This window comes from Augochlora pura, chromosome 3 (assembly GCF_028453695.1).
Source record: "Augochlora pura isolate Apur16 chromosome 3, APUR_v2.2.1, whole genome shotgun sequence".
In the NCBI taxonomy this organism is placed as follows: Eukaryota; Metazoa; Arthropoda; class Insecta; order Hymenoptera; family Halictidae; genus Augochlora; species Augochlora pura.
Genome location: NC_135774.1, coordinates 2,096,128 through 2,118,211, shown reverse-complemented (window position 1 = coordinate 2,118,211; position 22,084 = coordinate 2,096,128). Strand labels below are relative to the sequence as shown.

Genomic DNA, 22,084 nt, shown 5'->3' with positions numbered 1-22,084 from the left:
CAGTGGTTCTCGTAATTCCGGAGGCAGCGAGAGCAGAGGCCGGGCAAGGTCCGGTTGGAAAAAAAAAAAATTTATACCGGCCACGGTATTCGGGGCTAATTAAGCGACTAATTATCAAACTGTTTGGTCGGGTAACAGCGAACGTTCCGCGGACCGGGCTTTTTGTTCGAGCGCGCGGGCAGCGCCGCGCGTCGAGCGAAAACCGTGGCCAAAGCGAAACTAGACCAGTGTGTCGTTAAAATAATCCGAAAAAATATCTCCGTCTCGCTCGGCCGCGCGCTCGCGCTTACGTATACGTGTCGCAGGCGGACGATAAGCGAATCTCTGTTTACACGTAACCAACAGGCGAGCAGATGTACGTGTCGCACGTGTAATTCCCGGATCGGTGTTGGTACACACGTATTTACCCGGTGCGTCACGTGAACTTGATATTCACCGTTACTATCTGCACGCGCACACTCACACACGGGTAGCCGCGATCACAAGGTGTGCGCGGAGAGCCGACGAATAAAAATGTACGGAGAGCGAGCGAACGCGAGCGAGTGAGCCTCTCCGCGCGACCTAATGCTTCGCGCCCGGCCGATTATTAAAATAATTTATTCCCGCCGCGGCGGAAGAGAGCGTTATCGACGGACGCTGAATTATCGAGGAATCGCCCACGCCGGGAACCGCTAACGAAATTAAGCAAACACGTCTCGCGCGGAAGACCGCCCCGATACGCGAAACTACGCTCGCGAAAATATTCGAGACGGGAATTTCGTCCGCCGGAAAATATCGCTGGGAAATTACTGTCCCCAACCCGTAATGCGTTCCTCTGATTGATACTTCGTCCAGGTCCCTCGTTTCACCATGGGATCTTCGATACACCTCCATCGTACGATCTCATGGATACTTGAATAATATTGGGACAGGCTTCAAAACGCGACAACTTTTTCAAATTCGATTTAATCACTGGAATTCTTGCGAAACGCTCGATCAATTTGTAGAAGAGTTGGTTAAGAATTGTTTGCCCAATTTGTGAATTATTGCAATGGTAAAATATATGTTTCTTTTGGGCTTCTTTACGAGAGTCCTTAATGAAAATTTAAATAACTGGTTTCAGGCTAAATAATCGCTAATAGATCCTTATTTAATAAACTAGTCTATTAAAGCTAAATAACAGCAAACAGCTCCTTCTTCTTTTGCGAAGACTTGTTCTCTCCTTATTTAATAAACTAGTCCATTATCCACAGTGGACAAATAATTGCAAGCTTAAAACGACACATTAACGAATACACAACATCATGATTGCTGCACTTTCCCATTTTGTAACAGCATCGAACGCTTACGTTACGATAAGAACGCCCGAGACGATAGACACACGCGACACTATTTATAGCGCGAATCGCTGAAGAATTAATCCGCTACTCCGGCGGTTCTATTATTTAATCGTGTAGTCCCGATTAGTTTGGATAATCGAGATCGGATTGCCGCGTACAAATTTTGATCGGCGACCGGTTTCGCGGTACGAGAATAAGATCGCCGCGTTCTAAAAATGCTGGCACTTAATCCTCCTGAAGAATGCATCGGAGCCGGGGCCAATTTCCGTAGGAATATACTTGGAAGCTAACAATTTTTCATGCCAGACTTTTTCATAGACAGAACGAGAGAGAAAGGTAGAGAGAAAGAGAGAGAGAGAGAGAGAGAGAACGTCAAGGAACTCTGGCTCCGTAAATAGCATCAGCCGTCGTAAAAGTCTGGTGAAAACATTTTTCCAGAGGAGGACGCACAATCGTCGCGCGCGTGGAGACGGTGCAACGGCGCGTTGTCGCCGCGCGCCCGTTTCTGTATGCGTGTGTCACGCGCGCACGCATTCTGAAAGGTGGCTCTCTATACCTGCGAGGGCAAGGGCGACCGTAACGTTTTCTCCCCCCCTCCTCTCTCACTCCCAGCCCCGAGCGAGTCGAAAGGAAACCGTCGAAAAGGCTCGCTTTAAGGGCCATAAAACATTTGTTTCCCTCGCGCGCGCGACGCTCGGCCGCTCTACAGCCCGGGCTATATTGCGTTCAGCCGCGAACGCGGGATTTTGAATTGAATTTGAAATCAGGGGGCTCGATTTTATGGTGGCTGGGTGTCAAACGCCTCTCACGGTAGTATCGCGGCGCACCCGGGGCTTACCCCGCCCGGCGAAACTTTTAAGGCCCGCGCGACCCTCCGCGCGTGTTGCGATCACAGAGGACGGGGTCGCCGTATCGGCTCGCTTGCATCGCGAAAACTATCCTCTCTCCGCACCCTCGATTCACGTTTTCGATTTTCGAACTACGAGCCACGCTCGATCGTATAAACGCCAGGCCGGCCGGCCGGTTCTTATCGCGAGAGGATTCCTCTGTGTTCCGCGGTGAGCCCCCGTCGTCTTCGCCCCTCGGCGCGGACGTTTAAATATTATCGAACAGATGTTTGCGCCGAAAATTAAGGCGCGTGTTTGCGGCCACCTGGTTATTAATAATTTCGTGTTCCCGCGGATTTCACCGCGAAGGAGTTCCTTCCGTGATGGAATGGTATTGTGAACTGGGTATTGTGGCATAGTTGTCTCAGTTTTATTGTTTAGCCTGCCGTTCTTTGGAATTTTAGTAATTTCTAGTGATGGTAGATCTGGAGCAATTTATGCAGCTTGTATTTCTCTATGCATAATTTGCTCTAGAAAATATAGCAGAGGTCGCGAAGTAAGGCAATCGCTGGCAAAAATCATCAGATCAAACAAATTAGGTGTATACCATCGTAATTGTTCTTATGATTGATGTAGAAATTCTTTTTATTAACGATGGATGCATACCCTTTTCTATTCTTAATGATTTAGTCAACTGTCATGCTACAAAATTATATAAAACATATTCCACTAGATTATTAGTGTCAAAGATTTGCTGTCACAGAGCGAGGTCGATTATTATCGAGAATAAAAATGTGTCCAACTCGAGCCGCAGACAACGAGTCTAACAAGCTCGCCGCTATCAAAGAAATCGGCCCTGTTATCGCAACGTTTTTATTTTAGACGAAGCAATCGCAACGGATCTCGTCGGATGACGAAACCGATGGCAATCTTATCCGGCCAATGGGATTAATTTCCTTACCTGGTCGTTGTCTTGTTGATCCTGGCCGTACGCGGAGGTGTCACCATTAGGGGTGGTGGCGGCGGAGGGTCGCTGCGAGGTCGACAAGTTGATCGCGCCGTCTCCGTCCGTGTCATGATCCATTATGCCATCGTCCTGAAATCAGGATGCGATCGTTACGTCGATCTCGAACCGCATGTTTGACGGCGGCGTTCAAATCACGGGGGCCGAGGAGGAGGAGGAGAAGAAGATTCTTCGATTCCGTTCGGAGGTCTCAGCTTTTGTTACCCGATATATTCCGGAGAGAGTAGAAGAGCAATTTTAGAACCGCGCGTCCGGCGCATGTGGTTCCATGCACTCGACCGGAGAGTGCATTATCCTCCCGAAAATAATCGCGGGGCGGGAGGGAGAGGTGGAAACTGTTCGGTTTCCCATCGATCGTGTGCCGATCGACGGCGGTGATCGTCGCAGGGTTGCTTACTTCTCGATCGAAGCCCGGCGGCCTCCGTGCGGCGAGCGGCGAGCCGGCTGCCCAGAACTGTCGTAGACGCGCGATATCCCACATCGGTGCACGGGAAACGACTTCCGGTGTCGTCCGCGAACGGTCCCGCGAACATCCACGCCGCGCCGCGCGAACAGAGCCGGCGTCCCAGGGCCGCGACAAACGGCTCTAGGATCGCGCCGCGGCGCGCGGTCCGTCCGCGAGGTCCGGCATCGCGGCAACCGGAAGTCCGAGGATCCTCCGGGGTGCCGAGGGTACACCCTCGGTCGCGCGGCCTCTCTCCCGTGGTTCGTTCAACCTGCGAACGAACGTCGTCGCCGCTTGTCGCGGTCTGCGCGGGGTGTTGTGCACGCACTCGCATACACGCTCACTCACACGGCACACAAAGAAAACTGCACACTCGATGTGATCCGCGCGCACGTGGTGCGGCCCGGCGAAACGCGCCGGAAAAAAGAAACCGGCCGGGGGGAGGGAGGGAAAAAGGAAAGAGGGAGGGAGAGAGAGAGAGAGAGAGCGCGAGCGAAAGGCTCGCCGGTTTTTCGGTGCACGAGACGGCACGCTGCGCGAAGAGGGGAAAGAGAGCGACGGTGCGACGACGGACTCTGCTAAAGAAGACGGTAAAAGCAACGTTCTCGCGCGGCGACCGAGTAGCGAGGACTAAACACTAAAAGCGGCACAGGCATACCAAGCAGCCCAACCGGCGAGGCTGTTGCTTATTGTGTAAATATAAACAAATATAGTTGAAACCAACCAACAGGCCTGCTTTCAGCTTCCCCCCCCCCCCCCCCCCTTCCCTCGTCCGTCGTCTCTGCCCCTCTCCACCATGTGTTTCCCTTTCCCTCTCCCCCCAACCCGGGCACCGTCGAACGGCTAACTACGTCTTCCGCGCTCTCGTGCCGGCCTACCTTCTCTCCGTCGATCGTCTCTCTCGCTCTCTTTCTCCGTCGAGCACATCCACACACTCTCTCTCTCTCTCTGTCTCTCTCCCCTCCATACTTATCGCCCCCCCCCCCCGCCGCTGTCTTCAGACTTTTCCCCTCTCGCTCCACCGTAACACCCACCCTTCGTCACGTCCCTGACCCCACCGCCGCCAGGCAAACCAGTACATCATATACGAAGCACGTTTCCACTGTGGCTCGACTGGTCGGCTCGCTCGCTCGCTCGCACGCCCGGCACCGACTCGCTCCGACACTCGCTTCGCCTGTCTCTCCTCGCCTTCTCCTCTGTCTTCGCATATGCTCGTCTCCGCTCGAACATTACACGTCGTCGTCGCCGCCGTCGTCGCAGCACCGTTGTTTGGCCAGCGGCTGCTGCGCCAAGACGATCGGCCACGTTACGCGCCAATGCCTAAACGACTCGATTTTCCCGGATTCGCCTCCCCGCCCCGTTGAACGGGGCCAGGATACCAGGGACCACCACGGTTTTGCTCTCCGCACCCTTTGAGGATTCTCGACGCACCGATCGGATTCCGGAAGTTCGTGGCTGGTCAGCGCGAACACACGCAGGTGGAGCTCGTTAGTTTGCGGCGCTCGGGGAAAGTTCTTGAGGAGATGTGAGTATTTCCGAATGATTAACCCCCCTGCGCTCGATGCTATTTCGATTCGATACGTGTTTTCCGACCTACTTTCTTACTTTTACACGGTTTATTGGTATTTGCGGGCGCGATATTATTGTTGGGGTCGGTGTTTGCATTTTTAACAGTTGGTTGAGTGTAGACAAATTTGTTTCGATTTTTGAGAAGTTATTGGACCGTTGGATATTATGATATTTGTATCATTGCTTGATTACTCATTGTGTAAAACTTGGAGTACTCTTCTTATTTTAGTATTTACAATTTTAATTTAATTTAATTTAATTTAATTTAATTTAATTTGACATAATTTTTAATTTTTGATTTCTAATTTTTAATTTTCAATTTTTGATTGTTAGAGCGAAACTTTGCCAGAATTTCATAGCCTTTAAAATAGAGTTTACCATAGAGACAGCGATTCAAAGATTTTTCGAAATTTATTACCCAATCGTTTCTTACGATTACTGTCTAGTCTTCGAAGAGGGGGTAGTTTTCTCGTAGTAGACAGGTGTAGGTACCGCGAGAACCGTACGAAAATTGATCGACGTATCTCCGAATGATTATAGCGGCCGAGATCAAAGGATATTTACGGAAATCCGCAGTTTGCCGAATATCAAAGATTTTCTGGTTGCCGGAGACTGTTCAATCAACGCGACTGTCAGTAAATTATGAATATTCCTTTCCCTCGGCGGACTGGGCGGTACACAAACGCTAGGAGGTTTCGCCTCGCACACAGGGTCGGGGATCCGTAAATACGTGTGTACACGTGTTGTCTGACGCAACCTGAACCACCGGCTCGAGTTTGTATAGGCGAACCGGAAATGGGGGACGAAATATTCGTCGAAACGGCGTGTCCTTAAATATTCCTTTCACTCGCCAGCCGAGCCAGTCAACAACTGCCGTCGCATGACTGTAATTTCTCGAAAATCTTCTGCCGTGGAAGACTATGATTTGGCCGATGCCGACCGAAAGGGAGATTAACCCTTATCGGTCCAATTATTTCCAGCGTTCGGTCGTTAAAATTTGCCTTTACCGTTCACGATCTTTTCGCTAAATACAACGCTAATGATTATTATAAGTGACACTAAATCTCCACTCATTTTGTTGCAATATATACAAATTAAATTTTGCTATAAATTTAACCCTCCGCGGTCGAATGACGACTCTCAGGCGCCTCTAAAAATTATCATGCCACGTTTAAAAATAATCTTTATCAAATTTACTAATATTTAACAAATTGTTAAGAGCTATTATAATGGCTATAAAAAAAGCTATTGGCTATAATGCTATAAAGAAAGCTATAATGACTATTATAAAAAGCTATTAAAATATATAAAATGGAAACACTGTAAGTCTGAAGAAATATTTTGGATTTCCAGTTAAAATAGCTCCGACTGCAAAGGGTTAATACAAAATTGAACACGTTACGTTAAATTTTGAACATAAAATTTCCCTCCCAAATTTCGCCAATAAATTACTGAAACTTTTTAGGAATTCTTGGAATCCATTCTCGACACTTGACGAGTTAACCCGTTAATATTGGCGATGACTACACCGCGCATCTTTACACAAACATCAATTCTCGCACGTCAGAAATAAACTGTGTTCGTCAACTATAAGATTACTCGGTGTAGAAATAAAATAAAAATGTTGTCAGACCTCGTCGACTTATAAATATAAAAAAATGTATAAACAGATGGGACACACGAAAATAATATTTAACAAATCGGCAGATCGACTGCCATCGAAACGGAGCAATCGGTTCGTCAGAGCTCGACAAGGGTTACTCGTGAAAACATTTGACGAAGCGCAACTGTCCCAACACGCGTCGATACTTTGTCGACGGGATCGTGAAAGGGGAGGGGGGGGGAGACGAGAGGATAGAAATTCCACGAGTTTATTAGGCCAGCGGCAGCGATACTGGTCGTATCGGAACGGTTTCCGAGGCAAATCCTCTTCCCCCAGCCGTGTTCCCATTGTCGCCGTTCTAGGTGTATCGCGCGTAACCCATGGCGGGTTCGGTTCGACCGAGGGGTGCCCCAGTCCCGTCTCCGGTCCTATGACAACAAAACTGGGAGAGGGAGGGGGAGAGGGGGGCAAAAATAGGCGCAGCCGGCCCGGTCGCGTCCCCCGTGTGCGTGTGTGTGTGACGTCCGCTAAATATGTATTTATTAAGTAAACAACCGTGGCGCATGGGGTCCCGGCGGCGGCAAGCAGCTCGGCGTTTCCCGTTTCATTGTGGAGAGAGGGGGTCACGTGACGCGCGGTTCACGGTTGCGTCACCGGGAACCCGATGCGACTACAAAGAAGAATCATCGACTGGTACGCAAACGTCCCGGCAGTTTTCTCTGGAAAAAAAAGGGGTCATCGGACACACTTTGAAAATTAGGCGAGCGGTCCTTTGACACCGGTGGCACCGGCTAATCCGTCGGCGAAAAGGAAAAAGGAGCGGCGAGGAGAGGGTCGAGGGGGGTAGGTCGGTTAGATTAAAATTAAAGAAGCGAAAGCGGTTCGTACGGGGGCCGGTGGTGCTGCGTGCGTGTTCCCGTGGCAGAGTTTTGCGGGGGTGTGCTCGCGCGATCGAGCAAACCGACCGTAAAGAAGGATAATCGCCGGGAGTCGAAGTAAGAAGAGATAACGAGATCGTATATCCCCATCAAAAAGTAGAGAGAGGGACAAGGTAAACGGTTGTCTTCGGGTATGTGTGCTGCGGAACGGTCCCCGCCCTCGGGCGCCCCGCGCGCGCGCGCTCCCCTTTCTAAATAATAAACGAGAGGATTTACCCCCGTCAGAGGTTCGCGCGACGCTACATAAAAATACTCGAATCTGAGAAATTAGCGGACGGCGAGGACCGTGGTGGCCGTAGGGGGGGCGGTGGCGAGGGAACCCCCCGCGTGTCCTCGAGTCGGTCCAGGACCCGGTGTCTCCGGGCCGTGGCAAGAAGGAGGAGGAGGAGGAGAGACGAGGGGTGGACAGAGGATCTAGAAAAAGAGGGTGGCCCGAGCGGAATGGGGCCGGGCGGCTGCGGCCGTGGCCGGCGAGCGGAGGCGTTTCGGTCTCTCCGCGCGGCGGAGTGCCGGCGGAAAAAAGGGTACCTAAAAGGGTTGAATTAATGTCGCGATAAATATATGATTTAAGGTGGAAACGTTTGCAACTCCGGCTAATTTTTTATCTGAGAACCGGGGCCGGTCTCCTCGTCGTGGCCAGGGCGCTTTTTTCCACCCCTGGAGAAGAGAGACCGACGACGATCCTCTCGAGCGAGGACAGAGCAAGGGGGGGGGGCAAGCGGGGGCAAGCGGGGCGCGGTACCTCGCTCGAGGGCCGGCGGGAACAGGGGGGGAGGGGAGGGGAGGGGCGGCGGATGAAAACCGAGCGGGTGACGATGGCGGAGGGTGGTCGAATCCGACGCTTATTTCTTTTTTCGGGTAATTTACTACCGGCGAGAATTTGAGCGGACGCGGGCTTTTTAATAGTTCGCGCCACTCGAAGGACTCTCTCTCTCTCTCCTATCTCTATCTCTTTCTCTCTCTCTCTCTCTCTCTCTGGTCCTTTTTCTCCGGCCGAACCCCTCCAACGACCCCCTTGGCCGTCCGCGCGACCACTCTTTCTACGTCTGTCGGCCACGAGATCGGGGCGCGCCCCGCGCAGAGACAACGCGGCGGCATCGTTCCGCGCCGCGGTTACGATGGAAATTACGAGACTATAAAGCGACCATCCGCCACGCAGTTTATGTCACTCGACTCGCGGCAGCCGGATTTTACTACATATTACTCATCGCTTTTTTTTTCTAACGTGCGCACGGATAATCGGGACCGGACGACCGTTTCCCTAGGCCCCGGCATTCCGGGGGATGAACGGATTCGAGATGATTTGCGCGATCGACGGTGGGATCGAGCAACGTGATCTGTTCCGTGCGGACGATCCTTGGGGTTTATGGTTTCAGTCTTGCTTAATCAATTTTCACGTGGACCACTTCCTTACGATATTTAAAATCGTTTCTGGGGGTTGGAATTTAATTAATTCTTCCTGTGGTCATTTTAACAAGGTGCAGACGATGTGTTGACCTTTTTAAATTATTTAAATTGTCTTAATTATGCCGTGACATTTGACAGACTTCGTTGATATATTTTGCTAGCTGGAAGTTCAAGGCGACAGCTTTAGCTTTAGGGTGAAACGGAGGACTGCGACGACTGTCAATGATACAAAGTTTTAACCTGTTAGCTGCGTACGACGTATATACACGTCACATGGAAATGGCAATGTTACATCTTACAATAAAAATATTTCTCCTACGATTTATGCCAAAATGCTTGCGGTAACGTAGTCGTAAATTTCGCACGGTTCAGGATATTTTCGGAACAATTGTCAAAAAGATTACACACAGTACGATCTTCTAAATATATCGACGAAGCTAAGTGGTTAAGTCCCTAGATTAAATTACAGGTCTTTCCGTTTTGCACGTATTATAATCAAATGATACATTTGCAACTTCATGGCGAAGACAGATAACTCGACGGATTGAGTCCTTTCAATCTGCTCACAGGACAGACTCCGAGGACACTCTCTTCATGGTCCACAAGCTCGGGACTCCAGCGGCCAATAAAAGAATCGCGGACGCGTCTCCCGGCATACTTAACCCCGGAGGTACGGCCGCGGGAACAGCCCTTAAAACCGAAACTGTGAAAAAGAAGTCCGCCGAAGGGAAACACTTCATTCCGAATTCTCGAAGACCACGTTTCGACGGCGCGTAACCGGGATACTTTTCGAAGCTGTAAACCTCGGTTTTCTTTAACAAATACGCCCATCAAAATCTAATATCCATGCTAGACCGCGTGTCTTGCGGCTGGCCAAGGATGAGGAGGGTGGAGGGAGGGGAGGCATGCGGGGTGGACAGACTGGAAACGGTGCCAGGGGTTGGGTTTCGGGAACCTATAAAGGCGTGTTTTACGAGGGAAGATAATGCGATGAAAGATGCGAACGACGTCCAGTCATGCTTAAAGAGTATGTGTAACCGGACCATCCGCCCCGAGGCTTCTTTTCACGGTTCCGGTCTAACCCCCCCGCGGTTTTCGCGGCCTTTCAACGGGAGGGTCCGAAGACACCGACGCCCCCCTCCCTGGCCGCCCACGTTGCTGGAAGGACCACCGGCCATAATATATCAATTTCGTATTCTAATGTCCAGGCGGTTAATTCAAAAAGCGTCGACGCTGCGGAAACCTAAGCGGTCGTGGCCGCTCCCGTTTCCTGGAGGGTTGGACCGTCCTCCACACGGCCGCCGCTGCCTCGCCGCTGCCTCCCCCCCCCCCCCCCCCCCCCCCCCCCCCTTCCCCCTATCCCCCGAAGAAATAAGGGTGGAATAGTTCCGATTCCCGTTCTCTCGCAGTCTCTCGTTGTCACGTATGCGCCGCTGATACGCGCGAGTTTCGCCATCACCGTGTCGCAGATAATTGGGGGAACGACCGGCTGCGGTCCCGCGGGGATGCTCACAACCCGCCCCGGCGAGAACCGAATGACGTACAATCTGCGAAGGATTTCGGCTGCGGGCCGCAAATTGCGCGCGAAAGGGCCGCGATCGTCGCGGGAGCCCACGCCTTCCTATCCTTGTTTCCCCGCTAATCGGGCCGCATCCGCCGGAATACATTTCCTACGTCTGTCTCCCCGATTATCGCTCTGCTGCCCTGATTCGTCAAGAGGGAAAACTTCGCGTTTCACGAATTTTTGCTATTTATAATTGTTTAAAAATATTCAGCTTGCAATCAGGCCTGAAAAATCGAAGATTTTCGTCTAAAAACACTGCAAATTGAATTCCCTCTAGAATCTTTAAAAAATTTTTTCTATTGCTCTAACTAACGTCATTTTAAAGGCTGATGCTTCCCCTTTAAAATGACGCCTCAAAAATTGATCTACGATTTTTTTTGGTCGCTTTACGTAACTTTGAATGGAAGGTGTACAGCTCACTTTTTGGAGCAATAAGTATCACCGGACCTGTTCTCCATTTTTGGTCCGCGAGACGGCCAAAAAAATCCTAGACCAATTTTTAAGACATCGTTGTAAAGAGGAGACTCTAAGCTTCATATCCACTGTAGTTTCAGTTCGCTAAAAAATTTTTTGACGATTTTACAGATATTTGAATTGGTACCATTTCTACTAAAGAACCTCATCCAACATATTTCACATCACCGTCAATTATATCACTTTTAACTAGCTAAAAAAAATCGCAGAGCAAATTTCAGCACCTTTTCTTAAAGAGGAAGGTTCAACATTGAAATTCATGGCACTTTCAACTCCAAAAAAAATTTTCCAACGATTTTAGGAAAGTTCGAACGTGCATCATTCCCGAGGAAAATCATGCCTACTATTCTTTTTCCATTATATCGTACAAAAAATTCCAATGAAAAAAATAAACAATGTAGTTCAAAAGTAGAAGCTCCAAGCTTGAAAACGAGCGGAGGCTCATCGCCGTGCGATTTTTTCCAAGGCGGCGACAGCGGCGTGGATAACCACAGTACATCAAAGTCTCTGTTAGGCTCCCAGAGGGGTAGTTTACCGTCGCGAAAATTGGCATAAAATTCAATTTGTTTCCTGGAACGCGTCCTCGCAGACTGATAGAGATTTTATCTGTTGTAGACCAGAAGCCCGCCCCTTAGGAGAAATATTGGCGTGCGTTTTCCTTTGGCTGATTTATCGCGCGCGGCCGATTAAGGGGTGTGGGCAAGAGCGTTCGACCTTAGCGAGCGTCGATTGTACGAGGCACCAGCGATCGGCTAATGGTCTCTGGTAGACATTAACATTGACGGAGGAGAGCCTTCGTCGTTTATGCGAGCGTGGCGTTAATTCGGCTTTAAGGTGGCAGTCGCCGATGGTGTGTCCCCCCACCCTCCTAACTGTATCCGTACCGATGGTTCTCTTGTTAGCATACTTATCATCCGGCCGTGGAATTAAGAGCGAGCGAGGTGTCTGGGGGGGGTGTGAAAGTACCGAGAAGCAAGGAGGAGGCCGAGGGTAGAGAAAGACGTTAAGGGTGACTGTCGTATAGAACAGAGGCCTGGCTTTCGAGGGTGGTGGTGGGGGGGAGCGACGGTGCTGTTGATAATATCAGCCCGGGCAGAGTAGAACGGGTATTGGCTGGCGGACTATTGTCGGAATAATGTTGATTGGATTCAAGACCGAAGGCATTAATCTGCCTTCTTTTATTATGGACCGAGAGAAACGATCCGAACGTACCCCCCTCTTGCTCTATCTACCCCAGCAGCAGCTCCTCGAAATAAGAAAGAAGCCCCCGCCTTTAATACTTGAAAACACACTTGGAACATTGTCAACCATTAGAGCTTCGTCTCCTTACTCCTGATTAAGAAACCTATCCCGCCCCCGGCTCGCAATCTTCCAGGGGCGGATCGATCGATCTATTCGTCTCTGACCGAGGTTCGATGGGGGGGGACGATTCGATTCCCGGCGCGGAAACGGTGTATCGCGAAAAAATCCACGGGTAACAATGGCGAGGATGGGAACGGGTACTATCTCGGGCTGGTCGGGCGCTTTCCTCGCCTCGGTCCGAGAGGAGATCCAGATGGATGATCGTAAGTGGTGGACAGAGGCCGATAAGGGTAGCGGGCAGGTCGGAGCGGGTCGCTCCGGATCGGACCCGCCGCTCCTGAAGAATGGACCTCTTTGTTTAGCCGTTTATGGTGGAAGAGATTTAGCCGGATTGCCGTCACCCGATAGCCACTAAGGGCGCGCAGGGTCTCCTACGCTCCTGCCGCCGTGGGAGTGGGAGTCCGTGAAACTCCCCACTAATACGCGCCCGGTTACTGACTTCGCCGATCTTTCTACCCTCTTTTCTTTCGACCGGGCTCTCTCTCTCTCTCTCTCTCTCTCTCTCTCTCGCTTCTTCTTTTCTCCGACACCTTCGCCGAGGAGATTCGCCGGCCGACCCCTCACAATGGCCGGGCATTAGCTGACAACAGAGGTGTGGACATCGGATCGTCCTAACACCCTTAACGCTCACGTTCGACCCTACGCTTGATTGGCCGGCCGGAACGTTTCGCATTTATAGCCGGGATCTAAATAAAATCTCGGATAAGGACCTGCTTCGAGCAGCGAATCCCTCTGCGGGCATCCGGGGGACGCACTCGCACGCGTCCTCCGTCCGCAAGTTTTCTGTGATAGCCGGCGGTCTTCGTATGGAGATTCTTGAAGTTGGTTGGGACGAGTCGATTTTTCAAGGTGTTCTTCCGATTGGTATATGCTTTTATATTGCACATGTGAATTAAGAGAAGGAAGACGAGTTTGGAGTATTGGGTGTACTGGGTGCCATCAGGGAGTTGACTCGCCCCTTGGTCAGTTTGTCACTCGTTCCTCGATAAATGTAAGTATGTACTAATGTTCTATATTATATTAATCTGAATTTAATCTTAAATTTAAAATTAATCTTAAAATTAAAATAAAATAAATTAAGATTCAATGTGGTCTCTGATATAATTCTAAAATATCTATTTAAACATTTATGCAAGTCTTTATCTAAGCATTTATTTAAGCCTTTATTTCAGCGTTTATTTTAGCATTTATTTATGTCTTTATCTCAGCATTTATTCTAGCATTTATTTAAGTCTTTATTTCAGCGTTTATTTTAGCATTTATTTATGTCTTTATCTCAGCATTTATTCTAGCATTTATTTAAGTCTTTATGTCGGCATTTATTTAAGTATTTATTCCAGCATTTATTTCAGCATTTACTCAAACATATAATTAATTTACTCAAAACTTAAACATTTATTCAACTATTTACTTAAACATTTATTCAACTATTTACTTAAACATTTATTCAAATATTTATCTAAACATTTATTCAACTATTTATCTAAGTATTTATTCAACTATTTATCTAAGTATTTATTCAACTATTTAGCTAAGTATTTAACCAATGAATCGACCCGCGTAACAAAGAGATACGAATGTCCCAGCAATTCAAGCTCGCAAACTCTTAAACAAAAGAGGTCGCGTTGAAAATAATTGCGGGATATTGCTAGACCCGAACGACGATTAACCGCGCTTGTAAACGTTAAAAATAACGCGGAGGATATCGTTGGGCAACGGTGACGAGGATGTTCCTTCGGCTAACAACCGATTCCAGCCGAATCGTTCCGAGACTCGGATAAAGCAGAAGGGAGAAGACTGGCTGTATCAGACAGATGGTATCAGAGTTCGACAAAAGCATTCGAAATAGACATTGGCAGGAACGGCAGGGGGTGGTGGGGAGGGACAACGGAGGACTAAGCGGTCGGCACGCTGAGGTACAGTTATGCAATAATGAGCTAATGTGGGTAATAGGATTATTCCGGGAATCTCCTGTAATTGGCCGCTGAAAAGGTGAGCTCGGTTTTGCTAATCACCCACTAAAAGGTAACTTTGGACGCTTTACAGTTAAGCTTAAGAGGTTTACCGGGTCTCCTCCACGCATACACGGGATATACTTTACGATTGTTTCCTTTTTCCGTGTTCGCGACGCGCGGAGCCCCTGTCATTATCATTTTAACGCAATAGGATTAATTATACATTCGTTATCGCCGCGGCACGGAAAGAGTCGAGCACGTATCTACGAGACCCGGTTTCCACGATCTCTCTCTCTCTCTCTCTCTCTCGCTCTCTCGTTCGCTCTCCGTCGACGGAACATGCTGTCACAAGGCTCCTGACCTATTCAAAACAGCGAGCATGATGAATGTACCGTGCGCCGATCGACGACCGCTTCGTCATTCCGGTCCATCTTCTCGATTTTCGTATTCACGGGAAATGCCTCGCCTCTCGCGTCCGCTCGCGTAACCCGCGCCGGCGAAATTACCGCGCGAGATATTTCTGCTCGGGATTCGTCGTCGCGGATCACTGTTTCGTTTAACAGATCGCTATGATTTCTGCCGCGGCCACGTTTCATCGTCCTTAACAGATTTCCCTAACAGAACGAGACAATTTTTGTTTCTCCTATGGCTTTGTTTAATTTCGCCCTTACGTTTTCACGACGGAGAAATCTAATTTCGATTTAGAGAACGTAGGAAAAATGAACAACAATAAGCGTAAGAAATTTAGCTTATTTTCTGGGTACATACTCGAATTTTTAACAATTCTTTAAATATAAGACAATTAAAAAATGCACAAACGGCTTGAGAAGTCTCGGGACTCGAGTACAAAGGGTAAAATCGTTGGCAGAAGAACTTCCGAATTAACCGATAGAGGACAGAATTGGATTACTGTATTACAGTTTTATAGTGTTCCAAGACGGACAGACCAATTTGTCTAAAAATTGTCTAAACCATAAAGAAACCATCGGGAAAGATAGAGGTCCATTAAGCTCGCAAAGTCTGACACTTAAAAATCAGGAATTATTTTTTATTTAAGCGTTTGAATTTTCCAAGGACCAGGACAGTATTTGCAGAACCGGCATCGAGGATCCTCGACTATGCGAACACGTGGGCTCGCAGGACGAACGAAGAGGGATCTTATAAATTCTTGGAGAATTTAGTGCACCGCCATGGATCAAGCCTCGGCCGCGGGTCGGATTAGGGAGGCCGAGTTGCAATTCACTTCGATATATTTACTGTGAGAACGGTCAGGCTTCGTGAGTGGCTGCTCGGCCATGGACGGACAGGGCTATTTTCCCTTTCACCTTTTTTTTTTTCTTTTCGAGTAAATAAGGGCACCCCCGGCCGCACACGTGTGCTCCGTGCACGCGCGCGTTCGCACATTTGCGGAGCCTTTTGCGTGCCTACTTTCGGGGATCCTCGCGTCCCCACGGTGATTTATGAAGTTGCCGAGTTTCCTTCGACTTGCAACTTCATCCCCCCCTTGGCCGCAATTGTCAGCTATTCAACGCGCGGCCGCCGAAATTTCATTCTATCTACCAGGGAACTGCTGATCGCCTCGCTCGCCCGAGAAGTCCGCCGTATCATTTCTTATCGCGTGATCGAATATACGATCCGCGCCATTTTAAACTGAATTATTACATATTAGATATTACACATTTTAATATATTAAATATCATGATATAGTCTAATTTATTTAATATTATTTTATAAGTCATTATATATTAAATATCATTATACATTCCAATATATTAAATACTATTTTATAAATCATTGTATATTAGATATTATTATAGATTGCTACATATTAACTAGTACGATAATAAAATACCACGATAATTCATACGTTCTTCAGCAACCAAAACGTTACCAAAAAATATCTTCAAAAAACAATTTCTCTAATTTCAGCCACCGTGTCAAAAGAAAATAAAAAACCAGTCAACCTACTATTAATTAATAAAACCCGACACTCTAAAAATACTTAATAATCTTGCTAGTCATTTTCAAAAATCCCACAGTCTCAATTTGCGTCGAATAAACAGCTATATATACACTACCCGGCCGATTTGAACGCGGGGGTGGTTTTACGGGCGCGTTATTTTTGTTTCATTATTCCGCGAGACGAGCGTCGCCTCCGCCGTTTCGCATTCACGTACGATTATTCCGCGAGCGATACGTTTCGAGAGACAAAGAAACGTTTTCACGGCGGGGCAAACTTTCCGTCGACGACGAGAGGCTAGAAGGAGTGGAGGGGGGGTGCCGGTGTCTTGCCAGAGAAAGGACATATTAGCTCGACTTAAGGCGTGGCATAATGATCCCGAGGCGAAACCGTCTTATTCTGGGATCGCTGGCTCGTGTAGCGAATAGGGTGGCGGAGGGTGGGGGGAGGTCGGTCGGTCGGTTCGACCGGGGGTGGTTTCGTGAGGGCCGTGGGCACTCGGGCGAAAATAAGTGCGAGTTTCAGCCACCGCTGATTGCGAACCGTGACTCCTCGCGATGCTCTGCCGCAGTATAAAGTAATGTCTCCGCAGAAGAAGAGAGCTAAAGAGAGAGAGAGAGAGAAAGGAAGCTAGAGAGTAAGAGAGAGAGCGCGAAGTAAAGAGCAAGAGAAAGAGAGCGAGGTAAAGAGTAATAGAGAGAGGGTACTGAAGAGTAAGAGAGAGAGAGGGAACTGGAGAGTAAGAGCGAGCAAGTGAGACAGTAAGGGTGAGGACCGAGGCGACCGGCGGTTCGAGGGTAAGCTTTAAAATCGGCGTCAAACGCGCGGCCACCCTCGCCGCAAATTTTTATTCATTGACACTACACGGCTGAGCACCCTCCAACCGCGAACGACTAAAAGACGGGCGGCGGGCCTCTCGAGCGCGCTTCGGTTTTTCTTTTCGGTCTTGTTGCGCGATATTAAAGCCGGATCTTAATTTTTTATTCCCGCCATCAAACGGCGTCGGCGACGCTTCGCCCACCCCGAGTGCCCTCATTATTTCGTGGCGTCTCGGGGAGAACTTTATTCGGTCGCCTTCGATCAAAACGCGATTAACCGTTTCGCGAGCGGGTCCACCAAACAGGGACGAGAATATACACCGGCGGAAATAATTGATACAGACTCGGTACGAAGTAAACTCGACACTGTTACGTAAATTCGATATAGGACCGCTAAAAAATTCCTTCCGGCAAAAATACCTTGCTTCGTTTTTCATGCAACCTATTTGGGAAAGACGTCGTTGCTGTACAAAACAAATTCGATTTGCCAAGTCGCGCGCGGTGTTTCTTGCGGTAAAAATAAATAGCTCGCGTTCCAGATACAGGGGACTTTTATAAGACACGCTTCCTGCTGTACAAAATAAAACCTGGATTATTTAATGCTCTATACCAGATGCGATTTGAACGCGTTCGCTCGCCGGATGTCGCGGTGCAAGATACATGCGCCGGTTTTATCGGGGCTGAGGAAATTGAAATGTCGTTTGACCTTAGAATAATGGATACCGATCTTTTATTACTAACAAAACCGCGCGGATAATTCTAAATCTTTCTGAATATTTCTAGCCACCTCTGATATTATCCGTATTTAACTCTTCGCGGTCGTATGTCTACCCTAAACCACCAAAGTTATTTCTTTGCCCTGTTTATATTTATATAAAATTAAAACATATTATTATGTTACATATATTTAATTTCAATATATTGGGTTGGATTAATAGTTGGGTCGGGTTGCAACTTAATATACATATAATTATAATTTTTAAAAACAATTAATAAATCTTTTTAAACATTAATAGCGTCACCGGTCAATAATATAACAAAAGTGGAACAAATTAATATTCGACCACGTTGACCAATTTCTGAGGGATAACAGCTCGCTGGAAAATGAATTCTCTCGGAAATGAGAAATGTCAAAAATTTTTGGAAGTCAGTGTCTCCGCGAGCACGGCTCCGAACGGCGTCTAAGGGGCGGTGGAAAGCGAGGCGGGGTCTCCGCGACATAGACAATTTAATGCCGTTTTATAAATTATACATCGGTCGAGAGATCGCGAGACGAGCCGATTACCAAGGGGGTGGTTCTCGTTCCGTCTCCGTTTAATCCGTCGCGTACGTGCGGCGGCTTCTTCGCGGGACGGAGGGACGGAGGGACGGGGGGAGGGGGTGGGTGTTGCGAACTTCGAGAAGACCCCGGGGGTAACGTTTGTATGAGTGCCGCGTCAGGGGGGTAAGGGGGGGGCGGGGGCTGGAGCGCGAGAGAAACGAAGGGAGCCAGACGAGTTTCGTTGACGCGAATTTCTGATTTGTAGGTTTCTCTAGACGGCCCGGTGCTCGGCGAGGTCGTTCATAATATATCGGCCGCGAGGAAGTCGCTCGCTGTAAGCCGATGTAAATGTATGCGTCGGTTAGAACATTTTCAAGAGAGCTGTCGGGAAACGGAACCGCGTTTATGCGGATCCTAAGACGCAGCGGCGGTTCATCGGTCCTTTCGAGATGGTCGCGGAGTTCTCCCGAATTTTTTTGCGATCGATGTAACAATTTTTTGATTTTATAAAGAGACAATATCGATGTCACGATACTTGACTTTTCAATTCTAATTTAATCCTCAATTCAATTTAATTCGACGAAGCTTTAATTTCTCATTTAATTTTAATTTACTCGCGCGTGCTAACTCTCTGCAATAATTATATCAAAATCGTAATAGTTGTAAAATGTTACCTTCACACTCTGGAAATGTGTAAGTATAGTTCAGTGATCTACAGAATTTATTTAATGTAATGAAAATATATGGAATTATAATTCGAGATCGATATAGAAAAAATACTGTGATTAATATTTTATCTAACGCTTCAATTGTTGCTTAAATGAAAATACGCTGAAGCTAAGATAATTTTGGGATTATCACCGCGCTAGTGAAAGTGTTAATTGCGCGAGGGAACGCTGGCGTCGAGGCTCGAAAGAAGAATTTCGAGGGCGACTCGCTCTCTCGGAGATTTGTTTCCCAGCAACGAGGCCTCTCAAGACTCGCTTCTCCATCTTTCGTTATGCCCGCAATGTCTCACCGAAAAAACGGCGCCGCGTCGACCGAAAGATATAACCCAGACACCTCGCAAAGCCCCATACGTTATATGAATAATAGTCGAGGCGACCGAGCCCCGCTGGAAGGGGTGAATTTTAGGGGGTGCCGATGAATATATCAGGGCGGACGTATCCAATCATTCCCTTATTACGATATCGATACATTATTTTCATAATACGACAACGTTGCGGGGCTCCCAGAAAAGACCAGCCACCAGACATTCAACCCCCTCTTTTTTCACGTCGTTCTAGGGGGTGGTTAAGAGAGAGAGAAAAAAAAACTGATACGCGGAGACCAAGGGTGGAGAGAGGGTTCCTTACACTCGCGCGGTCTCTGCCGGGACTATCGATTTCGGGATTAGGTGGCAATTTTTCAAGCCTATGGCGAATAATTACCGAATCCTTCCCCCATCGAGTGGCTCCCGCCGTAAACGACACTCACACTATTTTAAGGGAGACCCCCGACACGTGGATCCTGTTCCACGGGGCGTCGGAGGTAATGCGCCAAAAAACAATGATTAAAGATCCTCGGATCATTTTTATCGTCCCCGCCGAAAATACTGTTCTCGAAAAACACGAACGAATTTTGCTTTCCCATAAAACGAAGAACCAATTAGCAATCCTTAATGTACTACGAAAAATAATATGTAACTGTGACTTATAAAATATTAGAGTGAACTAAATAAATAAAAATGCGAAAGGTTAATTATTCTAAAATTCCAAAGATTTATTATTCTAAAATTTCAAAGATTTATTATTCTACAATTTCAAAAGATTTATTATTCTAAAATTTCAAAAGATTTATTATTCTAAAATTTTATCACTCTGCAATGCGAAGTGGCATCACCGCGCGCACATCACTTCGGAATTGTTCAAAGTGCTCCGCCAACAAAAACGGAAATTTACTCGAACTTCATTCGGGAAGTTTAAAGGATGAGAAATAGAGGTTCGGAATATTTCCGTCGCGAGATTCGCCCGGTTCTCTATTTCGTCCGATCGAGTGCGGTTCTAAACGGCTCTTAAAGATCGAGACAACGCGATATACAGTCACGGCACAGTGTCTCAGCCCGCTGGTTCGGCCCCGCGGAAGGAGTCAGGAGGGGCGGCTACCTTCATCTGCGGATTACTTATGCACGAGGAGCCGCGCGACTCATTTCATTGCAACGGAGCCAAGAACTCCGGGAGGCCAAGCCCGCCGAGTCAAGCCGACGGAAAAATGTTTCTATTTAGCTCGCTTAAGCTCTTTATTAAAGGTTCGCTTCTTCCGCGTAGCGGAGAGAAAAAGAGAGAGAGAGAGAGAGAGAGAGAGAGAGAGAGAGAGACTTGGCTCCGGCTTTGAGAGCCTCCGCTAAAACCGACCTCCCGGGAACCCGAGAAAAAGAGATTGTGGTCTGGTATATCTATTCTTCTCTCTCTCCCTCTCTCTCTCCTTCCCGCCCTCACCCGGTCGTCCCTTCTTTTTTCCTCCCTACCTTCTCGATTTCCTTCCGCGAGGACGCTCGAAAAGCTCGAGCGAAATCCTCGCAGAGCGCTCGCGGTGGCGCGGATGGGGGTTGGGGGCCAGGCAGATTCGCGGGGCGAGGGGGGCGTGGGGTGGAAGAAATTGCGTCAATTACCCGCTGATTTCGGCATCTGATCCGTGGATTACGGCCCGCCGCGAATGCTGATCCCTCTTTCGTTTATTGAGCGACGTTTTCCGAAATGACACGTCCCGATTCCAGGGAACGCGCGCGCGCGCGCGGGGGCGGGGTGGACACCCTACTCGAACCACCCACCCACGGCATCGGCGGCCGGGGCGCACCCTCGAGATAAGAGTAACGAATGCGTAATATACGAAATTGAATGTTTTAATAAACCCGGCGCGGCGGGCCGCGTCTGCTCGGGAGAAAAAAACTTCCGAGAGCAATCGGCTACCCTTCGATAAATTACAGGAGAAAAAAAAATGGTAACACAGGGGGGTGGGGCGTATTTACTCTGCGAACGTTGAACGGCTCGCCGGATCTTTCGAAACGATCGATTTCGAGGAACTTCTTTTCTTGGTTACAGAAACAGCTTCGAAGAACCGTAGTACAGTTATGAGTGGAATACTCTTTGAAATTCTCGTCTTCCATTTCAATAAATAAGGGATGATTGGAAATTTGGCTTCGCTTTTAACAGTTTTAATCGGGCGCGTTGTTAAATCTTTTTAATATCATTATTTTAATATATTATTGTATCATTTAATATAATGCATTGTGTTTTACTCGTTTATCTGTAGTTTTTCTAGCAGTTTATCTTGTAGTTTATCTGAAGAGTAATTCAATTGTTTAATGTGTAACTGAACTGTTTATGGTATAACCAAATTAGTTAAAAGTATAACGAAACTGTTTAACCCATTTGCATCACAAGCGCCAAAGCGCATATTATTTATATCAGACCTGTCATTAAAATTTAAATACAGTAAAAAAAGATTTTGTTGATAAGAACGAATTTTTGACTTTCCTTTGCGATGCTAAAGAGCTTAAGGTATAACTAAAATTTTTAA

At 47.9% G+C, this 22,084-nt stretch overlaps 1 protein-coding gene across 10 annotated transcripts in view; it reads right to left on the bottom strand.

Moving 5' to 3' along the window:
• The window catches only part of Foxp (forkhead box transcription factor P), a 294,667-nt gene that overhangs the window by 106,166 nt on the left and 166,417 nt on the right, over positions 1–22,084 (bottom strand). For all 10 annotated transcript variants that reach the window (XM_078196985.1, XM_078196986.1, XM_078196989.1 and 7 more), the window contains exon 3: positions 3,108–3,242. In XM_078196985.1, the coding sequence (XP_078053111.1) occupies positions 3,108–3,242 (135 nt within the window). The remainder of the gene's footprint in view (positions 1–3,107; positions 3,243–22,084) is intronic.